This window comes from Haliotis rufescens, unplaced genomic scaffold, assembly GCF_023055435.1.
Source record: "Haliotis rufescens isolate VD_foot unplaced genomic scaffold, xgHalRufe1.0.p SCAF_20, whole genome shotgun sequence".
NCBI lineage: Eukaryota > Metazoa > Mollusca > Gastropoda > Lepetellida > Haliotidae > Haliotis > Haliotis rufescens.
Window position 1 is genome coordinate 8,235,650 of NW_025963891.1, and position 15,969 is coordinate 8,251,618.

General features: G+C 41.7%; 1 protein-coding gene across 1 annotated transcript; it reads left to right on the forward strand.

The window, feature by feature from the left end:
* Window positions 1-642: 642 nt before the first annotated feature.
* Window positions 643-2,537, forward strand: LOC125382708. Its single transcript, XM_048401002.1, has 2 exons — window positions 643-1,970; window positions 2,270-2,537. The coding sequence occupies exons 1-2, from the start codon at window positions 643-645 to the stop codon at window positions 2,535-2,537; spliced, it is 1,596 nt and encodes a 531-aa protein (XP_048256959.1).
* Window positions 2,538-15,969: the final 13,432 nt, after the last annotated feature.

A 15,969-nucleotide genomic window follows, 5' to 3' on the forward strand; every position in this document is an offset into this window, starting at 1 on the left:
AAACCAAAAGGTGTATCGGGAAAGAAAGAAACGAAATGACAGTCAATATCTAGCCAAAGAACGTGCTCGAGTCAAAGGGTACAGAATACCAATTGATCAAATGCAAACAAAGAAAAAAAAGGCAGTTCGTGAAAGGAATAAACTCTATAGTAAAGCATACCGGGATCGAAAGAAAACACACAAACAAGCACAAGGTGCCAGCATAGTTGAGGTCACAGATGTGGTCGTTGATGCAGAAACTGACCAGGTCGACACAGTATCAAGCAGTACTGATGCATCTCGGCAGTCAAGGTCACGCCCAGGTCCTTTCTTGGTCAAAATGACTTTTCCAAATAAACAGAGAAAACCAAAACGCTCGTGTGCACTGAAAAGAGCAAATACAAAAGTAAAAGAGTTGACTGAACAACTCTCTAGCTACAAAAAGAAGCAACAGAAATGGAAGAAACGATATCAGAGGATGAAGGCGAAGTATGGGACATCCAAACAGACTAGCCGCAACAATACTGAAAATAGCTCGGATCAGACGACAGGCAGTCTTCAACAACAGTCTGAAGCAACACCTTCAACAAAAACCAGACATGATCTCCGGGAAAACGGTGTGAGTCCCAGTCACTTGCCAGCCACTGTTGTTAGACATTAACAATGGCTGATGTACTTTTTGGAGAAATTAAAGAAAGTGTCGCAGCCAACAAAAAGCAAAGCAAAATGAATGTGATGACATCTCTTGTTGGAGGGAAAGTACTTAAGAAGTACAGATGTGTGTCGGGTTTGAACAAGGCTACAGGTTTGTCACGAAGAAGTTTATCTCGGACCACCTCTAAGGTAATAGAGATTCGAGGAAGAGCCCGTCTCACTCTCGTAAGAGAGCAGATTAAGAGACTAATTGTCTCATTCATGGAGAGAGATGATATCAGCGTATGTATGCCAGGCAAAGCAGATTCCAAGAGCCTAAATGGTGTCAAACATCAAACAAGAATAATGAATGATTATCTGTCTGAGGTGTATGCTAAGTTCAAGATTGAAAACCAGAATATGAAACTGTCTTTTGCATCATTCTGTAGGCTACGGCCCAGATACATCTTGCTCACATCACACATTTCAAGAAACACTTGCTTATGCAACAAACATCAGAATATGGCCATGAAACTCAAATGTCTGAGAAGTGTTGGATTACAAGTTCCAAAATCACCGGATATGGCGTATGACAGTGTATCCGTGGACGCAATGGATCAGATGCTGGAAACTATTCAGGATGACGTTGAATATGATGAGTGGAGGCGTGTGGATGTTGAGGGGAAAAAGAAAATGAAGGTGGTGAAGATAATAAAGAATGCCACTGACTTCAAGAATTATATGCTACTTGAATTTGCTGAGTTCCGTGACCACGTTGGAAGAGTAAAGTCGCAATATGCAGCTATCCATGAGTTGAAGGATACACTCCCAGATGGCCATATCATCATACAGATGGACTTTGCTGAGAACTTTACATGTTCCAGCATGGATGAAATCCAAAGTGCATACTGGAACCCAACAAATGTCACGCTTCACCCTGTAGTGGTATACTACAAGTTGGACATACTGGTACACAAAAACTTTATCTATGTGTCTGATGTCAATCAGCACAACTCGACTGCGGTACTTACAATCCTCAAACTGATGTTACCTGAACTGAACACCACTTTCCCTTATGCAACGCATGTTCACTATTGGACTGATAGCCCGTCATCACAGTACAGAAATCGGTACATGTTTGATGTCATTCTGAAGCATAAGGAGCTGTTTGGGCTTGAGGCACGTTGGAACTATTTTGAGTGTGGACACGGGAAAGGTCCATGTGATGGACTAGGAGGTGCATGTAAACGCCAGGCATCTGATGCAGTAAAACAAGGCAAAGCGACAATTCAAGATGCCCACGATTTTTATCACACAATCAAAAATCAATCCAATACAGATTCTACTCTACTGCTGAAGTAGAGAAGGCTGCACAGGACATAGCTACCTCTAACGCAAAGGTGGTACATGGCACAATGAAGTTGCACGCAGTCATGCAGCAGAATGGGGTTCTTTTTTCAAGAACTGTATCATGCTACTGTACAGGTTGTCTGAGCGGCAATGAGTTATGTGTTGGTTGGCGCCGTCACCATGTTGACCAAACCATATCCCAGGAAACGCATGTACTGCAGCCCACACAGGCTTCTGTATCCCCTGTACCTGCTGCACCACATGTACCTGCTGCACCACATGTACCTGCTGTCCAAGTTGTTGGCAGATTTCTGGCTGCCATATATGATGGTAACTGGTTCATCGGGAAGGTTCTCGAAGTTGACATAGATGATGGCGATACCAAAAAAACTTTCATGGAGAAAACACAAGACAAAGGCAAGACCTACAAGTGGCCATCTCGTCCTGATGAAATTTGGATAGAATTTGACGATGTGCTCTGCTTTATTGATGAACCGGTCGCTATTGGCAAAACAAGGCGCCAGTACAACGTAGCTGCACGTGACGTCGCCCGTATTGAGAAGGCATTCAAATGAACATTCACTTTGTATTTTTTACGAATTGCCAAGATTTCAACCACAATGCCTCAAAAAGCATCAGATACGTTATGTTAGAGTTTGTGCTAAATGTCATATGGAGAAAATATAAACCTCATCTTTCATATAAATGTTTAAACTTCAGACGTTTTTAAGCCAAAGATCGGCCACTTGTGAACTTGTGTTGTTGATTCAGGTTGACATCAGATACGTCAGTTTTTGCAGTTGAAGATTATTGCTGTGTTCTCAGTAGACTAATTCTTGAAGGCCAGGGACTTGGCATGTAGTTTGTTCGATATTTGTACCAATGTTTGTTATCAAGTTATTTTTGCAAAATGAACAAACTTTCATAGCCAACACGTGTCTGTTATTATTTGCTAATATCTGTAGAAAATGTGTTTCTTGAACAGGTGTCCACGACACTGTCCTGTTTTGAGACAAATGATCCTTAGGCAATGACTTCGTTTGAAAATGATATAATATGTGGTCCTATGCAAATGACAATAGCACTTTTTGCAAGTTAATTAATGCTGTGCAATATATTTTGATTGCAATGATAACATGCAGTCTAACGTATCTGACTACAGGACATTTGACATATGTTATTTCCGTTATCATTAAAAACAACTCTGATGTCATTTGGGTCCCCCAATGATTAATTCTGAAAGCCTGAATACTGTTTTTACTGAAAATAAGTTAAGTTTTTCAATATCAAGAAATATATTTTTTAACATTTGATATGTGAAATAGACCATTTAGCTGAGAATCAGTGATGAGCATCGATCCACGCATTTGGGATCGATGACATGCATCAACCAAGTCAGTGAGCCTGACCACCCGATCCCGTTAGTCGCCTTTTACGACAAGCATAGTCGCCTTTTACGGCAAGTATGGGTTGCTGAAGACCTATTCTATCCCGGAATCTTCACGGGTCTGATGTTAAAGGCGGGATCGGGTGTTCAGGCTCGCTTACTTGGTGGATGCATGTCATCGTATCCAAATTGCGTGGGACCCGTGAAGATTCCGGGGTAGAATAGGTCTTCAGCGACCCATGCATGCTTGCCGTAAAAGGTTGTTTGGTTGGTTTGTTGTTTTACGCCGCACTCAGCAATATTCCAGCTATATGACTGCGGTCTGTAAATAATCGAGTCTGGACCAGACAATCCATTGATTAATATCATGAGCAATTGGGACCGATGACATGCATCAACAAAGTCAGCGAGCCGTTAGCATGGGTTGCTGAAGACCTATTCTACCCCGGAATCTTGACGGGTCGTTGCCGTAAAAGGTGACTATACATTAGAGCACTTGCCTCTGATGTAAATACTGGTGCATCTGGCAATGTTGTCCATTAACCGGAGTTCTGATTTCCAATGCTTCACCAGTTGGTCAGAAATACGAAGATACAGGTGTAACATGTCAGGTACTCTCCTCCAGAGGGGTATAAAATCAAAGAAGGGAGTGTGGACACAGTTCAAATTTTGTGATTTCTTTCTGGCCATAACAGTGATCTCCTCTATTGTTCTAGCCCCATGGTTCACGTCAGTCACCGACCACTGCAAAGTAGTATCGCGTCTGTCTGAAGCCGAACATTTACACTACAGACAACTGTGTTTACATGAACAGGGCGCAATTCCAGAGATCATATTGAGAAATTTCAAATCCCCTCCCAGATAAAACTTGATTTGAAAACACACACCATCAAGATGAATGAATGTTCTTAGCTTCTTCAATAATTTGAAAAAGTGCAGTTGAAGTACAATGATAAGTTTCCTTTGGAGAAAATACTGCTAACAGATGGTTCCCACAGCATATCATCTAGTATTGAGAACCCAAAATTTATAAGAGTTCTCCTTCTCCCAAACTGTGTTCCATCACCTGTAAGTTTCACATGAATAAGTTTTGTTTGTAAAATGTTGGTGGTGTCATGTTTCATTTCTAGAATTTGTGAAACACAGCTAATGAGTCTTTCTTTCAAAGACTGCTGAACCCCGAAGCTTGGGTATGGTGTGTCATGAGGTAAAACATTTTCGTTGCATTCCTTGATTTTTGTAAGAACCTTGTGAGATCTTGGAAGGGGAGGTACTAAAATACCTTTTGAGTCTTTCACATAAACAACTTTGTTCAACTCCACATCAGGGGGAAAGATTTCTTTGACCATGTTCTCCTTCATGGATATCTGGATTTGCCTTCCTTCACTGTCTAGAGCTTGTACTGAAGTAGGTTCAAGCTCATATCTGTCCAAAAATGCTAAAGATTGTTTACAGTCTCTTACAATCATATGTTTCCTTTTATACTGTTGGGACCTGGACACCTCCCCACAAGGAAAGTTCAATGAGCGTCTATTGGACACACCTGAAAACAAGTTTCCTTGTAAATTTAACAATTTTGTTGATAGCAACTGAACCTTTTTCCTTAGATTAACATTTTGTAAAATTAAGTTTGGCCTTCCTAACAGAAGATTTGTACTTGTGTAGATAAGACACTCTTTTAAACAATTTTGATTTTAATGTTTTTAATGTTGTGTTCAGACACAAATACTTTGAGGGCATATTGAGCCTTATACTGCTTCCAACCCTTCAATATCCGGGGTAGAATAGGTCTTCAGCAACCCATGCTTGCCGTAAAAGGCCACTATGCTTCTCGTAAAGGGCGACTAACGGGATCGGGTGGTCAGGCTCGCTGAAATCTATCCCATATTGTGTGGATCGGTGCTCATGATTATTAATCACTGGTTCGTCTGGTCCTGACTCGATTATTTACAGACCGCCGTTATATAGCTGCAATATTGCTGAGTGCGACGTTAAACAACAAACCAACCCTTCCGTCTGGTTGTATCATGTTTTGAAACCAGCTTTTTCAAATATGAAGCCGACCCGTGAAGATTCCGGGGTAGAATAGGTCTTCAGCAACCCATGCTTGCCGTAAAAGGCGACTAACGGGATCGGGTGGTCAGGCTCGCTGACTTGGTTGATGCATGTCAACGGTCCTAATTGCGTGGATCGATGCTCTTGATATTAATCACTGGATTGGCTGGTCAAGACTCGATTATTTACAGACCGCCGTCATATAGCTGGAATATTGCTGAATGCGACGTCAAACAAACAAACCATATGTAGGAAAAGATTGTGAAATTGTACCAGGTTGTTTCTCTCAAGAAACAGTTCATACTACTGTCAGGTACAAGGTCAATTGTATTTGTCACGTTCAAAAACATGATACTTTATTGTTTACACTCATAAAGATTTGCTTCTGTGCAAAGTCAATTTAGACAGGGATTTTTGTGAAATGTCCATGTTGCCAAAGTTAGAATTATTCTATAAGAAGTACTTAATACCTTTTATTGCAGGACACTTTTTAACTGCTGTTGTAGTTATAGGAGATATCACAAGATGCTTGATCATGTATTTTAATGCTACCATGTATTTTAATGCTACCTTAAATATTGCTGTGTGTGTCCATCCTTCCTAAGATTTTTTTAACAATTTGATTAAGATCTGTTATATTTTAGGGAGAACAATTTCTTGGAAAAGTACAAAATCTGGGGTTCGAACCAACACTCTTCGAGGAATGCACCTAATCACAAGCATACAAAGTGTGCGATCTAACCCACTCCCACCGAGGCTTCCATGAAGTGGAAGTCCGACAACTGATAGGCTAGTAATTTTTTTGTGGAAGCCTCGGTGGCTGAGTGGGTTAGATCGCCAACTTTGTTTGCTGGCGATTAGGTGCCTCTCTTGGTGAGTATGTGTTCGAATACCGGATGAAACTCAACCTAAAAAGGTACTAGACCAAGAAAGTGTTATCCCAAATATAACATTTGTTACAAAATTGACCACTTGCCACAAAGGCATTGTGTATTCACAATTTGCCTAACATATTAAATGCGATCAGGTAGTGTAATGTATTGGTTTGTTTGTTGTGAACGCCGCACTATATGACGGCGGACTGTAAGTAAACAAGTCTGGACCAGGCCATCCAGTGATTGCCGTTATGAGCATCGATCCGCGCAACTGGGATACGATGACGTGCATCAACCAAGTCAGCGAGCCTGACCACCCGATCCCGTTAGTCGCCTTTTACGACAAGCATAGTCGCCTTTTACGACAAGCATGGGTTGCTGAAGACCTATTCTACCCCGGAACGTCATGGTTCTGTAATGTATTGCATAATATGTTATGAACATGTCTTAAATTTTTTAGCAAAGAAAAACATTACCATCTGATAATTGAAAGTGATTTGGAAATTTACAAGCAAGGACCATGAATATCAGAATATTTATTGTACCCAGCCTATTGTCACACGGTTATGAATACTAATGATATAGTACCATAAATGTAGCAATTTATACAATTAATGCTTTTTAATGATGGAAACAGACTTGTGGGAGACCCGTGAAGGTCTGGGTTGAGAATAGGTCCACCTATGTTTAAAGGCAACCATGTTTGCTATAAGAGGCGATCAGGTGGTGAAACTCACTGACTTGGTTGATGCATGTCATCATTTCCCAATTGAGTAGATTGATGCTCATGCTGTCAAATTCCCAGGATTGTCTGGTCCAGACTTGAAAATTCAAGATTCAATATTCGATTATTTACAGACCGTCGTCATGTAGCTAGAATATTACCGAGTGCGGCGTTAAACAAAGAGACAACTTGTAAGAGGAAATGTATATAATGTACATTTTAAAATGCCCAAATTTCAAATAATATCATTTTAAATTATTGATGACAAAACAAAGTGTTAATTCTCTTTCATGAAATTGATGTATACCGTTGTAAATACTTTAACGCAGCAACAAACTAGTCTCCTCTGACACAAGATTGACATTTTTATCTATGCAAGCAATCCAACGATTGAATTTCTAAAGTTATTTAAACTAAAACATATGAAGGTAATCCTTTCACCCATCAGAACTTTACTATGTGGTAAGTCTCTTTTCAGAATTTTGAAAGTTTTACCCAGAACAATTTCACGTTCGATATGAATTCGCTTTGATGCAATTCTCCTGTCATGAACAACTTCCTCTGGCTCAGCTCAGATTTCCATTGAGCATGGCAGTGTTCATATAAACACCCTTGGTCACAAATAAATCCTGGACCATGATGCCTCTACCGGCCATTATACTGTCTTTCCTTTGGAAAAATGAGGAAGTGACAGAACACAACTGTCTTCTCTCAATGACTTGGCGGTCACTAACTGATCCCCCATAGCTTCTGCTAATGTAAGATACCACACCACGCGGCGTACAACCAATCATGGTTTTAAGCGTGTTCTTATTTTTGTAAGTCGAAAAGGTGGCGCTCTGTGAATTCACCTTTGATGGCTTCTGGATAGGGATTTCTGTATGACCCTTGTTGATGGAAATTGTTTGTTAAAAGTTTCTGGCATGGTATCACGTATAACTTCCTTTGAGGGCCATGTGTTTATCTCTTTTAGCTGGAAATAAAGAAAGTTCATCCAAGTGTTGACAATCTGACCTACAACAGACCGACTGACTTCAAACATAATAGCAAGCTCCACGTCATCATTTCCTTGTCTCAAGTTCATTGACGTTATGAACAGCTGTTTTTGTTTCGGAGATAAAACACTACATTGGTCTAATTTGTCAACAGCTGGTCCCAGGATATTGAAAAGTAGCATAAGATGTTCATAATTGTCAAAACTTGTGTAGTACAGAACAGCTCTTGGGTTGAACTTGAATTATCAACTGTTGGTTGGTTGGTTTGTTGTTTAAAGCCGCACTCAGCAATATTCCAGCTATATGACGGCGGTCTGTAAATAATCGAGTCTGGACCAGACAATCCAGTGATTAATATCATAAGCATCGATCCACGCAATTGGGATCGATGACATGCATCAACCAAGTCAGCGAGCCTGACCACCCGATCCCGTTAGTCGCTTTTGACGGCAAGCATGGGTTGCTGAAGACCTATTCTACCCCGGAATCTTCACGGGTCGAATTATCAAAAGAGTACCCGTCCAAAGACAATTTACACTGACAGCGTGGTCTGCAGGCGGTATCTGAGAACTATCCGGTTCAGATGGTGATTCAGGCTTTGACGTTTCTACGGACTCCACAGTTACCTCGTTCCCTATGTCATTCAAATTCATGTCCACCTCGTCCAAGCTTTTTCTAGGACCACGTGCCCTCCTGTTCGCAGATAGTCTGCTCTCTGGTCTAAAACCAAATACGGATGGCACAGCTCCCTTTTTGAGATATTTACTCACCTGAAAAGGGATTGAATGTTAAGTACAGGATTGAAATTTAACGAACAACACTAAGAGTAACATTGGCAGAGGTTCAATGAGGCAAAACAACAACAAAACTATGCACATGCATGTTATTAGTTTATCCTAAAGACAAATCTTTTGACTTCATGTCTGTTTTTTAGCTTACTATAAAGAGTATAAATAAAACACACTTACCTCAGGTAAAATGTGCGTAGCCCTGTTTCTCTCATAAACTGATAACCTCACCTTTTCTTATGTACCAGTGTTTTACCAGATATATAGAAATGAATTAAATTTTATTTGTTCCCCCTAGATTGCTTCACTTGCTATGTTTTAACACCCAGACGACTTGTTTATAGCCAAAGCAGTACTGGAGAGGATGGATGTGAAGGCTAGTAGAGTGTCTGTGGTGACAAGGCGTCCTTATTCTCCGACCCGTGAAGATTCCGGTGTGGAATAGGTCTTCAGCAACCCATGCTTGCCGTAAAAGGTGACTATACTTGTCATAAAATGCGACTAACGGGATCGGGTGGTCAGGCTCGCTGACTTGGTTGATGCATGTCATTGATCCCAATTGCGTGGATGGATGCTCATGATATTAATCACTGGAGTGTCTGGTCCAGACTCATTATTTACAGACCGCCGTCATAGAGCTGGAATATTGCTGAGTGCGGCGTAAAACAACAAACCAACCAACCAAATATGAAGCCATTGTAGATGAAATTTTGCCATGCTCAACAATACTGCAGTCAATCTGATTTTGTCTACACAGAACAGTTATTACTTCATTGCATATATCTGGTGAAAATGGGTTTTTCATCGGTGTTAATCTCTTACATTCTTGAAAATGAGTGCGGCGTTAAACAACAAACAAACAAACAACTACCCCGGAATCTTCGTGGGTATATATATATATATATATATATATATATATATATATATATATATATATAAACTGACGTCCAAAAGAAACTTTACCAACTGAAAATATAAATTTCAGACAAAGTATAAATTCTTTTTCGATGAAGTCTATGTAAAACACACAACCTAAATACAACAATAGTGTATGCAAAAAATGTTAATCGTCTGTTACATGTTTGCGAGATAACACGCGAAAAAGTGAAAAACACGTGCACCACGGACAACTGCAAATGCACGTGCGGGTAAGGGTATAAAACGATTGCAACGGCAAGTCAGACATCAACAGTGATAAAAAAACACAAAAGAAATGCCATGACTCAGTCGAACAACGTGAACGAGCCTTGGGTATGGTACAGATGGGAGCCACCCACGCCCATATTGCACGAACCTTCGGTTGCTCCCGTGTTGCCGTTACCAACTTGATGCAACGTTACAGACAGACAGGGCGGATCGCTGACAGGCCAAGAACAGGCAGACCCAGGGTGACCACGCCCCATGATGACCGGTACTTGCGTACCTTGCACCTCCGAAATCGCTTCCTGACAGTGACGTCATCGGCGAAAAGTGCCTTAGGTCACAGGGTTAGTCGACAGACAGTGGCCAGGAGACTCAGGGCTCATGGAATCAGGGCTTTTATACCATTCAGAGGACAGCTTTTGACAGCGCAACATCGTCGTCTGCGATTGAGATGGGCCCAGACTGTACGACGTTGGCAACAACGTGACTGGCAGAGGGTTGTCTTCACTGACGAAAGTCGATTCTGTATGTTTAGGGCTGATGGAAGACAACGTGTTTACCGCCGAAGGCGTGAACGAACGGCGGCGTGTTGCGTGCAGGAGGTCGTACCATATGGTGGAGGGAGTTTCTTGGTGTGTGTGTGGGGGGGCGGGGGGATCTGTGGGCAGGAGAGGAAACCGCTGGCCATCGTTGACGGAAACTTGACAGCTCAGCGTTACATGGATAATATTCTTCGTCCAGTTGTCCTACCATTTCTCCAACAGCAGCCACGTGGTGTCATTTATCAGCCCATACAGCCAGAATTGTCACTAACTTCCTCGCAGCAAACAACGTCAACGTCCTGCCGTGGCCTGCACGCTCACCCGACATGTCCCCCATAGAACACCTCTGGGACTTGATGGATCGTCGTGTTCGACAACGACCACACTCTCCAGCCAACCGGCAAGAACTGATCTTGGCCCTCCAAGAAGAATGGCGTCAAATCCCACGTGACCTCATCAGACGACTGACTTTTTCTGTGCGTCGAAGAGTTTTTGCGTGTATTGAGGCATTTGGTGGTCACACACGCTACTAATGACTTGTTATTGAACGTGAGCGATTGGTTATGTACTCTGCCTATTGTCCATGATTCTGAAAGCTCGAGTTTTGTACCACATCCAACTTTGGGGGACTCTGACGTCATTCTTGGTCGCGGTATGATTGTCATTTTCAGTGTTGATTATGTTGATATATTGATCTTCTAAATACACTTTACTTCATGCATGTATGTTGTATTGTTTTTGAGCAAGAGTGATTTCAAACTCTGGTAAAGTTTCCTTTGGACGTCAGTTTATAACCATATGGGTTCTCACCTGAATTTGTTTGAATGTTTGTGCAATTTCAGCAAGTTCAATTCTGTCAAAGAGTCGACTAACGGAATTGGGTGATCGCTGACTTAGTTGATGCATGTCATCGAATCCCAGTTGTGTGGATCGATGCTCATGATGTTTATTTACAGACCGCCGTTATATTTATTTTATTTATTGTTTAACGCCACACTCAGCAATTATAAGTATAGCTGCAATATTGCTGAGTCCGGCGTTAAACAACAAACAAACAAAACGTTTGAATTTTTAATTTTGTTTACCACTTTCCCACTCGACAAACTAAAGGTAAACATTGCTGTTCTGTTCTGTGCATTTATACATTTCTTCTCGAACTGGCAAAATCAAACAAGGCAATTTGGCCAAGTAGATTAACTTCAGTCACGCCGAAGACCCGGATTCGATTCCCGACATGGGTACAGTGTGTGAAGCCCATTACCAGTGTCCCCCGCCGTGATATTGCTGGAATATTGCTGATATTGTTTTGTAACGGTCAAAAAGCCAAGTCCCTTCGGATGATTTACCCATCAGAAATAGAAATTAACGAGATCAAAGAAACAGCCTCATCTGTTTCATATTCAGATCCATGCGGAACGATTCAGGTTGACATTTCCAAATTGACAATTTCCTATTCTGACTTGGAACATGTGTTTCCATTGTTTTTGTCAGATGAATAATTGACTTGCCTTTGCATGTGTTTGTGATAGGTGTCACCGGCTCACCCTTTTGCGAAAACATGGTATCATCCATCACTGATTGATTCACGAACACATGCTCGTGATGTAGTCGGAATCTTACAATCGACTATGCTTTAATCAGAGATTGTTTATGATTATGGAAGAGGATTTGTCGCTTTTATCTATTTATTTTTATTAATCATACGAAAAGGGATATATCCCTCCACTGCATCTCGATAAGAATCGTACATATACTTAGATTGATCAGGGAAAACAAGGCGAGAATTTCGTATTCATGTGCCGGTCTGGAATTTGATAACAAAATGAATATATGAGTGTTCAAACCCAGGTCGTGTGAAAAAGGGTCCCTTTGAGCAGGTTAAATGTTTTGATTAAGAACGACAATTCCTTCATGATAGTTAGCGGCTAGTGACCATAGCACTTCCCCTCTCTTAACTGTCCGGCACCTAGCGTATTGTTAGAGAATTTGTTGCCCGTGAATGTTTATATCCCCCGCCATGAAGTGGAAGGGGGATATAGGAATGGGTGCCGTCCGTCCGTCTCTCCGTCCGTCTGTCACATTTCGTTTCCGGAGCAGAACACAAAAACAATGAGATATCTCAACCAAACTTAGCACATGGATAGGTCTAGTGGTGAAGTTGTACTTTTGATAGTTTGGGATTTAAAATAAAAATAATTCGAGTTTCCGTGGCAACTACTTTGACTAAGACTAAAATGGCGGTAGTCCTCGTTTCCGAAGCATATCTTGAAATCCTTACAATATTTCTTCACCGAACTTGGCACGTTAATGGGTATCGTGGTCAACTGGCGCTCAGGTAGCCTAGTGGTTAAAACGTTCGCTCATCACACCGAAGTCCCAGGTTCGATTCTCAACATGGGTACAATGTGTGAAGCCCATTTGTTGTGTCCCTTGCCGTGATATTGTTATTGTCTACATCTCCCATTTTGCGTTAGTAGTCAGTTTGCTATTTGGATTTTCCCTATTGTAAGAAGCACAATCATTTTAGCTCTCCTGGCATCATCAATATCCGGGCTAGCAAGGGGAGGTTGCTTCCTCCGAGGTCAGCGTGTATGGTTTAAAACCCTTGGCGATATCGAGTGTAGTCAAACAAGCACAAAATGGAGTAGAAGGGAACATGGCAAACGTCGTAGACACCGTCCTGCAATTCAGGCTGCTGTCAGTTAAAATAAGGATCAATCTGATCCGATTTCACTGGACAACAGCATGCCACAACGCAGCATTAAAAGCCCAACCCTGTTTAACATCAAGATCAATGATCTTCAAACTTAGGTGATGACGAAGCAATACGGGTAAAACAGCTATTTCAAATCCTAGACGGAGTAGGCGAATGGTGCAATAGATAGGGTTTCGCTTTCAAGTGAAAAAACTGTGGATGTTCTGTTCAAACGTAGGGGGGGAAATGCTATGACACCCCGTCTCTCCATAAAAGGCAAACCAATTTCTAGGCTCGATCATAGATGAAGATCACACTTGGAACAAATGTACATAATATGTTAAAACAGATGTCAAAAAGACCTGAAAGTATTTCAGGCAATTTCAGGCACATCGTGGGGTATCTAAAGGGACTCTTAGCAAGACCTCAACAAATCACTAATCAGATAAAAAATAGACTATGGTTGTGAGGCATTTCACTCAGCGTCAAACACTGTCTTGAGCCGCCTCGACAAAAAACAATACAAAGCCCTAATGCTCGCCACAGGCGCAGTAACACTTACTTTACTACAGGGGGCACGGGTGGCCCATTCGTCTAAGGCGCCGCGATTCGCTGTGCAGAGTTGCGTCCCTTCGGCACGCCAGAAACCTTTGATTGTGGGTTCGAATCCCGGTTCGCCCCGATTGTGTTTCTAGGTTTGTCTGCACCATACCCGTGCTCGTGGGTTTCACCGAAGTGGTAAACGTCTGAGACATGCATCACTTCGGGCTTTCCTCCCACATTAAGCTGACACGCCGTGATATAACTGGAATACTGTGAAAAGCGGCGTTAAACCCAACTCACTCACACTACTTTACTACACTACAGGTAGAAACAGGAGAACTCCTTTTGACACGAAGAAGAGAGCAGGCAGTATTATCGTTCTGGGAACGAACACAAACTCTTTAGTGACAATGCTATGGCAAGACAAAAACACCCGAGATGAAGCCCTAGACAAAGCAGAGATACTGCCTATTCCCTCTGGCAAACTACAGATAAAAAGCAAAATCAAGCCTCCATACTAAACAATTGGCAAGCCCCAGTTGACGCAAGGAAGATGGGCAGATGCCTGTACAAAATCCAACCCTAGATCAACAAAACGCCATATTCACAATCAAATGAAAGGAAAGTTGAAGTAGCTATCTCACGCCTCAGACTCAGTCACAAAAAGCACTCTGACAACATATGCCCATCTGCCTGAATACATTGTTCACTTGTTACTGGAATGTCAAGACCATGCCCCAGCCAAGACTCAGTTGAAACAGCAATTGCAGTTAGATCCGCTATCAGTCGTAGATCTTCTAAACAGTAAAGGTCAAACTACTCTATTTCTGACCAGCCGAAGAAATTCTATCAATTTCTTAAACCCAAAATGAAATCATATCAGTACGAAAAAAGAAATCTTCTCAACACAATAACAGTGCCTGTATGTTCGGCATGCCTAGAATTTCCTTGCTCACTCCAAGTGACTTTAGCCCATAGGTCTTTATTGTTATGCAGGGTTTACGTCTATCGTAATTGTCCAAGAGACTTATGTTAGGGATAGGCCCTCAGTGCACATTTCTCCCTATCCAACGAAGCCAAGGTTCTTCACTCATTAAGTGTTGAGGTAATTAACTATCAGGTGTCAATTGGTCACAGTCGACTTAATTGACTGTGTGTCTTGTCAGAATGTTCATTTAGCTATCTTTTGTAATAGCTGTTATACAGTTGCTCAGCTAACCAGCTTGTATATTTGTCCTAGTTTTATTCATCAGTGATCACTGACAGTGTCAGTTGTCAGTGATATAACTGGAATACTGTTAAAAGCGGCGTTAAACCCAACTCACTCACTCGCTATTCGATGTCTCTGACCATGAATAGAGTTCGGATTCGGAAGGTAGTCCTTCCCAAAGTACGATATTAGGTATGGCCGTTTGCATATCGCCATACCTGCCTTGCGACGTAACAATACACAATTTGGTTAGAAGGGTTATCAAACATCACATCAACATTCTATAATATATTTTCAGTGACATTTTTCAGGGTATGTTTTCCACTCCACCAATCACCCAAATAGTAGTGAGTGTTTGCAGAGATAACAGACATTGTGACTGTTTTCAGGTTTCACTGTGTTGATAGTTCATAGTGCTACTATTGCTGAGTGCGGCGTTAAACAACAAACAAACTGGTTAGTCTGGACATGTTGTATGCCGTAACATTCAACTTGGACTGAACAAAGACAGTAACATATATACATGTCTGTCACAGCACGAGCTAGACGTTTTGCACGTCCGACAACTTCGTCTCACACAGCACTGATGTAATTCAATTTCAAGATAAAGTGTATGATACGCAATGTCGTTTACGTCTGTGATCGGTTGTACTTGAACGTACAAACTGTCTCATTTCAGAGCGATAAGGATTGTGGGGTCTCTCATATCTGGTCACGGCTGATGGATCTCCGGTAAGGGTCAGACTTCAGCTACAACTGCTAACACCTGATCCCTATGCATACCGACCCGTGAAGATCCGGGGTAGAATAGGTCTTCAGCAACCCCATGCTTGCCGTAAAAGGCGACTATGCTTGTCGTAAGAGGCGACTAACGGGATCGTGTGGTCAGTGTCGTTGACTTGATTGATGCATATCATCGATCCCAGTTGCGTAGATCGATGATTCATGATATTAATCACTGGGTTGCCAGGTCCAGACTCGATTATTTACCGACCGCCGTCATATACATGTAGCTGGAATATTGGAGTCCGGCGTTAAAAACAAACCAAC